The sequence below is a fragment of the Capricornis sumatraensis genome, chromosome 8 (assembly GCF_032405125.1).
Source record: "Capricornis sumatraensis isolate serow.1 chromosome 8, serow.2, whole genome shotgun sequence".
Taxonomy (NCBI): Eukaryota; Metazoa; Chordata; class Mammalia; order Artiodactyla; family Bovidae; genus Capricornis; species Capricornis sumatraensis.
Window position 1 is genome coordinate 100,156,279 of NC_091076.1, and position 9,981 is coordinate 100,166,259.

The window sequence follows — 9,981 nt, forward strand, 5'->3', positions numbered from 1 at the left end:
GTGTTTCTCATCTGTCTGACAGTGGTCCCACTGCACACATTATAAAGGAGTCGAGAAGGGTCATGACATAGTTGGGTCAGGAGGAAACTTGGGGTCTCTCGCCCACCCTGGCCAGGGTGCAGGCCCTCTCCCTGGCTTCCGAAGGAGCCTAAGGGAACTCTGACTCATCAGCTTTCCTTCCTCCAGGGAGTGTCCCCAAAAGCACTAAGGAGGACAAAGGACCCCTTAAAACTCATCCACGTCCCGCTGGCCATGCTGACCTCAGCATCCCCTCTCCTCACTCTCAGGATGCTTTGGGTCCTCTTGTTGTTGGCCGCCTTCAGGAGTGCTCAAAGTGGAAGTAAGTTGCATGGTCCCAACTCTGCCGGTGGCGGGGCTTGGGTGGGGTGGAGTGGGGTGGGAGGGAATGCAGCAGGGGCAAGATGGGTGTGGGAGGAGAGACCTAGAACAGACCAGGAGGGGCCCAGGCTCCAGGTAGTGCCAGTGACGCCAGGAAGGGCAGTCAGTGGATGTCCTGAGGTCCAGCCATGACCCACACGTGTGACTTTCCCCCCACACAGCCTGGGACAACCCCAACTGCACCCAGGGTGTGGTTTCTGTTGTGAGGGGCAATCTAGCCTCGCTGAGTTGCAGCATCTCCAACGCTGTCTCCCACATCAACATCTCCCACAAAGCGAACCCCACGGCACCCTGGAAGCCCATCTGCAGTGTAAAGCGCCCAGGAGACTTCTGCCAGGATGGATGGCAGCTCTGGATTTGGGAAGGTGTGGCGTACCTACTATCTGTCGAAGCCCGGGACACCCAAGCAGGGCAATACAAGTGGACTCTGATGGGGGGCCAGAGACACATCAGAATCACCACACTGAACGTCTTAGGTGAGCAGGGCGGGGTCGGGAGGCATTGACCCCCAAGAGCTTCTCTTTTTGGTGGGTAGGAGTGTGGAGCAACTCGGGAGGAGTTATTCCTGCCCAGCTGAGATGCCCAGAGCCATGGACATGAGGCCTGAAGAGGACTTCCACCCTGCCGCACCCACGCCACACCTGTGCCCTCTCTGAGCTTCTCAGGGCAGCCCCGGCATGTGTGCCTGCTCACTGTCCCTATCTGCTCAGGGAGCTGGCGCCTTCCCTCCCTAAACGCCCCTATCCCCCACCCCCACCCCTTGCTTTGCTGCAAACTCCGCAAGTCACCATCGATTCCTCCCGACCACCCTTCAACTGTCCATACGCAGCCAGAGGCACCCTGAGCGCCGGGGACAGGAAGCAGGGGTCCAGCTTTGCCCCAGACCAGGAACAGTGGGAGGGGCAGAGAAGGCACCCTTCAGCCTAGCCGGGCCCTGGACAGGGAACCCAGTGAGGCCTTCATGAACTCCTGTATCCAGGGCTCATCTGATACCTGGGGTGGAGGGGCTGTGTCAGGGCAGGCCTTGGACAGGCCCCACCAACCTGCCCTGTGTCTCTTTGGCAGACCCGCAAGACCTGCTCCTCACACCTTCTGCAGGTAGGTGTTCCTATCTTCATCCTGGGCTACAGGAAGGGAGCCCCCAGAAAGCTCCCTCGGGTCTTCCCTCCGCAGACACCCTCACCCTCTGTGCCGGGAGCCCTGCCCAGCCCATGCACCCATCCCCCTGCCACTCTCCCACCCATGGGATTCCCAACCACAGGCCATGTCCCCCTCGAGGGTGCCCCCAAGGTAGTGGGCCTCCTGCACAGGTGAACAAAGGAGGGAGGGCCCGGCCATTTATTGCAGGTCGGCAGATGAGCATACCCCGTTCCGATCTTAATCCTGAACACACCGGGCCAGATGCTGGTAATATTCCCCATGCTTTCCCTGGTAGTCCTCCTCAGCCTGCTGATCTGCACACTGGCCTGGTTCCGAAGGTGTGGCTCTCTGAACTTCAAGCTCCAGAATGTATTGGCCTCTGAGCCTGGTCTGTGGGTGGGGCAGGGGTGGGGTCGTCTCAGACCTGGCATAGACTCTCTGCCCCATGGTCTTGTACCCACCGAGACTAGTGAGAGAATGGGGAGTATGAGGTCCCCAAGAGCCAGAACCCCTGCCCCAGAGGACCCCAGCCAGCAAATGCAGTCCCAGTCCCAGAACGCAGATGCCTCACCACAGACAGGCCATGGAGTCCACCCCATCCTTAGGACCCCCTGGGGGGGTGGCATGGGGGCTTCCTGCTCCTTCCAGGAGACCTAAGATGTGCGGGTGGGGGATGTTCCTACAGGATGCACTTGTAGGCAAAGGTGTCTGCGCGTGGCTCTCATCCCTCCCATCCTCCCCACTTCCCCAAGTAAGGAGGCTCTGAGCCTGGGCTGGACTGGACTCTGCAGAGGGGAAGTGCAGGGAAGAGCAGGCTGAGGACCAGGAAGCTGAGCAACTTCCTGGCCTCTTCCTGATGCACATGCCAGGGAGGGCTCCTTAGCAGGTTCTGGGGCCCAAAGTGCAAAAATCTCACGTTCCATAGCACTTGACCTAACAGGACCCGCCCCCTCCACCACCCCACCCAGGCCTGGGCTCCTCCCCAGGGCAGGAGGTCCATGCTGCGATCACCTGGGAGATGCCCCAGTCTGGGGTCTGCAGCTGATCATCGACATTCTCTTGTCTTTAGAACATGAATAAGAACCAGTTTGAGGGACCTTCCAGGAAGCACTTGTGGAACCAAAATGAAGATATCAGGGGCCTGAGATGATGCATGAGGGCTCCTCCACCACCACCAAAGCGTAGAGCAGCCCCTCTGGATGGGAGGCCGGACAGGTGGCTGCTGGTGGAATCTGTGTCCAACCTCCCTGGTCTTCCCCAGCCCTGGGGCTCCCCTCTCTGCCACCTGCCCCACGTGCTGCCCCTTCCTGTTCCCAAACCGCATCCAATCTTTTACGCCAGATGTCTTTATAAGCAAAACTGTACAACCCCAATGAATGTATTCTTTGTCGTTGTTGTTTTTTTGGAGGTGGGGTGGGACATCTTTTTTTCTTCCTTTCCTCTTTTGTTTCCTTATGATTTGATGACTTTAGTGCTGCACTTGAATTTCTTTTTCTTCTGTGTGTGTATATCTATGATAACAGACTTTTGGTTTGTTGTGACCATGAGACTCAGATACAGCAGTCTACACATACGTGCATGATTGTTTTAAGTTGCTTATCTCTCCTTTCCAGTGCATTTCAAATATCCTGCCTGTGTGCTCTCCTCCTCTCATGATTACTGGTCTTGTTATCTTGTCTGTGTGTGTGGATGGTTTCCTACTTTTACTCTATGTTTGCCTTTACAGGTGAGCCCCCTTATTTCATCCTTTGCCAGTTTCTCGTTGTGGCCTTTTCTTTTCAGCGTAGAGAAGTTCCTTTAAAGATAGAGCTGGTTGGTGGTTCACTGAATATGTTCGTAAAGGTAAATACAATGTGATAAAAGAAGGACTTTCTAGAAGTGCTACCTTCAGTGCTTTGCGAAACGTCCGCACTGCTAATCCTCAGGATGAGTACACTAAACCGACTAGCCAATCATCGAGTGAGCTGAGAAATGTGTCTTTAATGAAGAAAATAAAAACCTGAAAGGAGCTGCTGTGAGTCTTACAAGCTACAAAGTCCCAACCAGGGCTTCCCTGGTGGTCCAGTGGGTAAGAATTTCCCTTGCAACGCAGGGGATGTGGGTTGGACCCCTGGTGAGAGAATTAAGATCCCAAGTGCTATGAGGCAGCTAAGCTTACATGCCACAACTAGAGAGCCCATGAGAACCGACACAGCCAAATAAATACATATTAAAAAAAAAAAAAAGAAGGAGTCCAAACACGCAGAAGACCAGATATGTGGGAGTCCTCACTCACCATGAAGCATCTCGGATGGGACACAATGCACGGTGCCTGGCGACCGTCCCCACAGGAGGGTAACGACCCCGACAGTTTCACTGGCCCCCAGAGTCCAGGTCTAGAACTGACTGTATTTGCATCTCCCAGGTTAAAGAAAGGTTCATGCCAGCAATGCTGGGCTTGTGGCACCCCCTGGTCCAGGCCCCTAAGACACATCGGGCACGGCACGTGGGACCGCTATGCTTTGGCGGTCGTGGAAATCTGTTCCATTTTGCCTAAAACAGACCAAAGGTGTTTTGAAGTCATTCAAAGTTCATTTTCATATTGCTATTACAGTGGGACAGGCTCACATTAAGTCATTCAGCCCCTGCACACCCAAGGCAGGAAACCTAGAAAGAAATACTGTGTCTGGGTCTTTGACTGATTTGAATTTTTAACTTGTTGCTTATCTGGACATTCAAGGATTTCTCTAAAGGAAGTTTAGCTCTGAGTCCTTGCAGTGCCCTAGAGACCCTTCCCCCCAGGCCCATCTTGCCCCTCTTCAGCCACACGGGCCCTCTTGCAGGCCCTCAGAAACCCCAGGCACTCTCTGGCCTTGGGGACCATGCGTGTGCTGATGCCTCTGCTTGCAACCCTGTTCCCAGATTCGCCACCGACCCTCTCCCCTCCTCAGCCCTCTACTCCTGCGGCCCCTGAGGTTCGGCGCCCCTCCCACCAGGTGCTGTGTGTCCTGCCGCAGGTCTGCTCGTCCATCCCTGGAGTCGTCTCCAGGCCACGAGGCTCTCGTCCATCTCACCCTCTGCCCTCGGCACTGACGCTGGCACGTGCGGGCGCCCAGGGAGTGCTGGTGATGAACAAAGGCAGGGCAAGGTTGGAATGGGGCGTGTTTCACAAGCCCGATGCTTTTATTATTTCCTGCCTACAATTTTGCTAGGATCCTCTGGGCCTTTGCAAGATTCTGCCCCTGAAATAGATACCCCTTACACAAGAAGTGTCTGTAGGGTGGTGGACAGCCCCTGCCAGGAGCAGGCACCCAGCAAACCCAATATGCTCCCACCTCAAACCCCAACCAGAACCCAGAACCATCAGCACAGGAGGGTCCAGCCCAAGGAGGGGTCTCCAGGGAGGAAATGTCTTAGGGCTGTCTGGCCACACGTGAACCACCTGCACTCACTCGGCACATGCACGTGTGGCTTTCGGCCAACACTGGATGCTTGGCCCTCTAGCCCAAGGCTTCCAGGACAGAGAAATGTCTTCCTCTTCCTGGCTGCCCAGAGTCTGTCTCCTCTTCAAGGACCTCCAAACCCTCGGGCTCAGGGTCCAGGCATGGGTCTCCCTCTGCCCTGGGGGTTGCTCACCAGGACCCTGGTGCACCAGCATACTGGATGGTAGCCAGGCTGAGCACTCTCCAGCCCTTGCTCCCACAGGAAAGAGAATCGTGAGCCACTCGGGTAGCCACAACCTGGGCACATGCCCCGGGCCTCTCCCTACGACTACACCCAGCCCCCAGGCTGCAGTGGTGACTGACTTGATATTCCAAGTTTCTGGACATAAATCAGGTCCCAGCAGAAAGTGAACCAGAAGACTGGGGCATCTGGAAGCTGACCCCCATCCTTACCTGGGGACCCCCTTGTCTTTCTCCTGGTCCTGCCCCTGCCCTTTCTTACCCTCCTTTCTCCTCTCCCTGGTGTGCAAGTGGGGCAGAGGAGCAGGATCACGGGGCTACCAGTGTTATCCTAACTAGATACCCCTGGGGAAAGTCAGTGCTGAGCTTCTGAGGGAGTAGGGGCAGCTTGTGAGTTATCCTGGATGGTCTGGAGGGGTCTCTGACAGGGACTCGACCTGAAGGCCATGTGGCCGGCCCCCAGCTCCTCCCCAGGCTCGCCCTAGAGTGTGGCAGGAAGGCTCGCCCCAACCTGGAGCTCATGCACATCAAGAGGGGCTCTCTGAGGACATTAACACAAAATCACCAGTACAAGTCCTAGGACAGAAGCAAATGCTTATTTGGAACGAGAAAAGAAATCACAAATTTTTTAAAGCATCCAAAATATCCAGGAAGTAACAATATTTTAAAATTAACTGATTCCGCAGACCATTGTTGTTGTTGTTTTTTGCTGCATAATTTCACTGTCTCCTCTTTGGTGGCCTCTTCAGATGACCACAAAAGAGCACAGAGAAATACCATTTTTATGAAAGAACAAGCCTGGCTGGAACAAGGTGTTTATGATGGACCAGGATGTGCTTGGTCGGCTGGGGATGTGAAACAAGTGTCTTGGCTCCCTACAAACTCGAGAATATCAGAAAATTCTATTTTTCAAGTCTCACACGAAAAGAAAGATGGGTAGCAGCGTGGGGTGGGGGGTGCAGTTATAATTGTGTCTGACTGCATCGTGGAGAGCAGTCCTGGAAGTGACATGTGTGTGACCAGCATGGACAAGTGCCACGGCCTCTGCCAACAATCTCCCAGTTTATACACCTCACCTGACGCTGCCAGGCACCGAAGGAGCTGGGTCCCTTTTGTCCACCCCTTTATCCGCACACCTCACAGCTTCCTGTCATGAAGCCAGAGAGCCTGCCCAGAGCAGGGGGCATGCAGGGATGAAATCTGTACCTGGAGGCCAGAATGAATTGCAAATTTAGTGGTTTAAAACAACAGCAATTAATTTTTTCACAGTTCTGGAGGCCAGAAGTCCATAACCGAGGTAGGGCTGGTTCCTCCTGGAGGCTCCGGGGGAGAATCTGCCCCAGGCTACTTCCAGCTCCTGGTGGTGCCAGCGGTGAGTGGTTCCTGGGCTTGAGGCTGCATCCCTACACCCTCTGCCCCTGTCACCACACGGCCTCCTCCCAGCATCCAAAATCGTCTCTCCTTATGAGGACATCAGTCGTATCGGGATTAAGGCCAGACAGGATGGTTTCGTCTTGACTACATCTGCAAAGACCCTGTGTCCCAATAAGGTTCCATTCACAGGTCCGGGTGGATATGAATTTGGGGGAGTACCATTCACCCTTGAACTTCCCTGGTGGCTCAGCAGTAAAGAACCTGCCTGCAACGCAGGAGCCACAGGAGACGGGGGTTCGATCCCTGGGTCAGGAAAATCCCCTGGAGGAGAGCATGGCAACCCACTCCAGGATTCTTGCCTGGAGAATCCCATGGACAGAGGAACCTGGTGGGCTACAGTCCATGGGGTCACAAAGAGTCAGACACGACTGAAGTGACTAAACACATACGTCTTCAACCTCAGCTCACCATTCCTCTCCCAGATAGAGAGCAAAACTTTCATCGATCTTAGAGCCACTGGCATACCTATCAATAGACCTATTAAATCAACTAAATGTATCATCAGGTCAATTTCCTCCTAGCCAGGCCTCAGAGACGCTCTGGGCCAGACCGAGGCCGCCTGACACACAAGCCAGCTGGAGGGAGGCGGGGTCTGGATCACTGCGGTCACACATCTGCACCCAGTTTCACATCACACATGACACTCCAGGCCTCGGGAGCATCTGAGGCCTGATTGTCAGACCACATAGGAAAACCACCAGGGCCCAGTGGATAGGATGTTTCCAGGAGATGGTGTCCACCCTGTGTTCCAGCTCAAACCACCTACACACAACTTCTAGACACCGTCGAGTGGATGGCTATTCATATACAGCAGGTGCAATGGGGCCCAGGTCCTTGCAGGGCAGCACAGATGCCAGGTCAAAGACCCACCTCAGCCCCACATCCTGAAGCTTCCCCGAGAGTCTGCTGCCAGTCTCTCGACATTCAGAGCTGAGCCCACCCAAGACTCTACCCCACTGTGGAACTTTCCAGCCCTGCCTCATACCACATTGCTCTGAGGTCAGCTCTGGGCTTGACTGGAGGGCACACCCAATTCAAGGTCAGTGGGTGCTCTGCCTGAAGAACACTCTGGGCCGTGCCCTACAGATGCCTGATTGATGTAACCACGTTAAGATCCAAAGACCCACAGACACCCCAGACTCAGTCCTGCTTAAGAGGAAATTCACCATCCTCTTTTATTCACCCTGGGCCAAGAGGAAGGCAGAGGAGGCAGACTCAGCCTCTAGGCCACAGTCCTCCACCCAAAGATGGGATGCTGGCACCAGTGGGCCCAGAAGGCCTGGGGAGAACCTGGCTGCTGTGGGAGCCTCGGCCCTGGGAGAGCTGCCACACTTCCAGCCCCTCAACCCAGGGTCCCAAAACTACGGACTGAGGCCCAGGTGGCCACCATTGTCCTGGCCTCCCTACAACACCAGAGGCTGGGAGGCACTGACTTCTCCACAACAGCCCCGGTAGCCAGTAGCAATGAATGAGGTCTTGGGTCTGGAGAGGAAGAATGCTGAGTGGCCCAGAGACTGAGAAATGGGGCCCCCTGCAGCATCAGGAGAAAGGGACACAAATACCTATAAGTGGGAGGGAAGTTTCTGTCAGACGGATTCTTTACCATCTGAGCTTCCAGGGGAGCCACAGAGTGACCCTTGGAAAAGCCTTTGCATCTGGCTGATCCTCCTCCAGTGTTTGGGGTTCCCAGCCACATCCCATGGCCACACAGACCAGCTGGGTTTAATGCATTCATTTCCCTGGAATGTAGCAATATTGGTGCTTTTTTTTTTCTTTCATAAAGTTTATGTGAGTAGCTAGCAGCTGAAACCAGATATATCAAAATGTCCATCTCCCCATCATGCCTGAAAGCCACCTATTGCAAAGGGTTCTGGTTTCACAACCTGCCCTCCCAGTTCATGGTGAGCATGCCCATCTCCCCATGTAGGAAGAGAGTGGCTGTGGGTTCACGCCCCTTGTCTCATGGGTGCCTCAGGCAGGCAGGGTCACTGCAGGCTGGGTGTGGGAGGGAAGTGAGGGTGCGGAAGGGACTGGGCGCCTGTCAGCACTGTCACTGAGAGTTGTTTGCCATCAATGGCTCCCTGCTCCCACCATCGGCAGAAAGCTCAGTCTTGTCTCTTCCAGCAAGAGTCAGGCCGTTACCTCTGCCACCAGGCCAGTGTGCCCCTGGGCGTGGCCCTGTCTGTGCTCTCCGCCCTGGGGCCTAGAGACATGTGGAAGTCGGGGTGCCTTTGGAGTTGGGGCCACAGGCTCCCCTGCTGGAAGGTTCCCAAGGAGGGAAGGCCGCAGCACGCCTCTGCTCAGATTCCCTCTGACTCGCACCCGCTGCCTCCCCAGTGCGCAGGGGGTGGGGGAGGCACACCTTCCAGCCTGGTTTCAGGTCTCCGCGTGTCCCCATGCCACCACCTGCAGGAACGGATGCTGCCCTGTGAGCCAGGCTGGGGCTCCGCTGGTTCCTGTGAGGCATAGAGGGGGCCTGAGCCCTGTGAGCTGGTCCGAGCTACCCCGCCTCTGCCTACCAGGCCACCGAGGGGACTTAGGATTCACGCTTCCGGGGTGCACGGATTAAGGAAAGTCTCTGATCCTAAAGGCCTGAGTGATGCTGATCCGGAGAAGACGCCCACCCTGGCCCCACCTGTGAAATGGAGAGGCGGCCCCGTGGACACAGAGCCCGTCAGCCCCAGACCTTCACTCAAACACGCCAGACACCACAGGCGCAAACCTGGGACGCTGCTGGGTGGCTTTCCTTTTTTCTCTCACCACCCTGTAAAAATAGCATCTCCTTCAAAACACACTTTCTAGGAGGCTAGGACAAAATGCTGAGGATTAAACGTTCTGGGCAAACCATAGCAATGCGGCTTCAGTGCCTGGCCGCCTGCCCTCGTGGAGACCGGGCTCGTCATTGTCTCTCATCTGAGTGAATGGCTGAGGCGCTCCATGAATAACACATTTGTCAGTTAATAACCATCTCTAAGATTTATTTCAGTTTAATTTATTTGTTTTGAGGTCAGAGAAAACCCAAGCTTGTTCGGAGAATGAGCTGGAAGGTTCAGCCCCGGGACGCAGGCGCAGGTCGCTCGCACTCCGCTTCCGCCCCGTGACGGCCCTGCCCGTGGGCTGTGGACCGGCCTGCGCTGGAGGATCCGCGGGGCGCATGAGGGCCGCTCTCGTCACCGCCACCGACCCCGCTGCTGCACACGGTGCGGGACGCCATGAGGGCACATCCCGAAGGCCATCATGAGGGGACCCAAAGAGGAGACACTCCGAAGGGAGAAGCGTGAGAGGAGGCCGCAAGGGGACACCATGAGGGAAACGTCATCCGGGGATGTCACGAGAGGACACCATG

At 55.6% G+C, this 9,981-nt stretch overlaps 1 protein-coding gene across 1 annotated transcript; it reads left to right on the forward strand.

The window, feature by feature from the left end:
• The first annotated feature begins 252 nt into the window (after positions 1-252).
• On the forward strand, positions 253-1,922 carry LOC138083679 (secreted and transmembrane protein 1-like). The gene is made up of 4 exons (XM_068977502.1): positions 253-340; positions 561-875; positions 1,465-1,497; positions 1,747-1,922. The coding sequence occupies exons 1-4, from the start codon at positions 253-255 to the stop codon at positions 1,920-1,922; spliced, it is 612 nt and encodes a 203-aa protein (XP_068833603.1).
• The last annotated feature ends 8,059 nt before the right edge of the window (positions 1,923-9,981 follow it).

Bases quoted from the DNA above. Each gene is read 5' to 3' on its own strand.
- LOC138083679 (XM_068977502.1), top strand. From the start codon at position 253: ATGCTGACCTCAGCATCCCCTCTCCTCACTCTCAGGATGCTTTGGGTC. The intron at 341-560 runs GTAAGTTGCATG...CCCCCCACACAG, and splicing joins CAGGAGTGCTCAAAGTGGAA to CCTGGGACAACCCCAACTGC. The intron at 876-1,464 runs GTGAGCAGGGCG...TCTCTTTGGCAG, and splicing joins CACCACACTGAACGTCTTAG to ACCCGCAAGACCTGCTCCTC.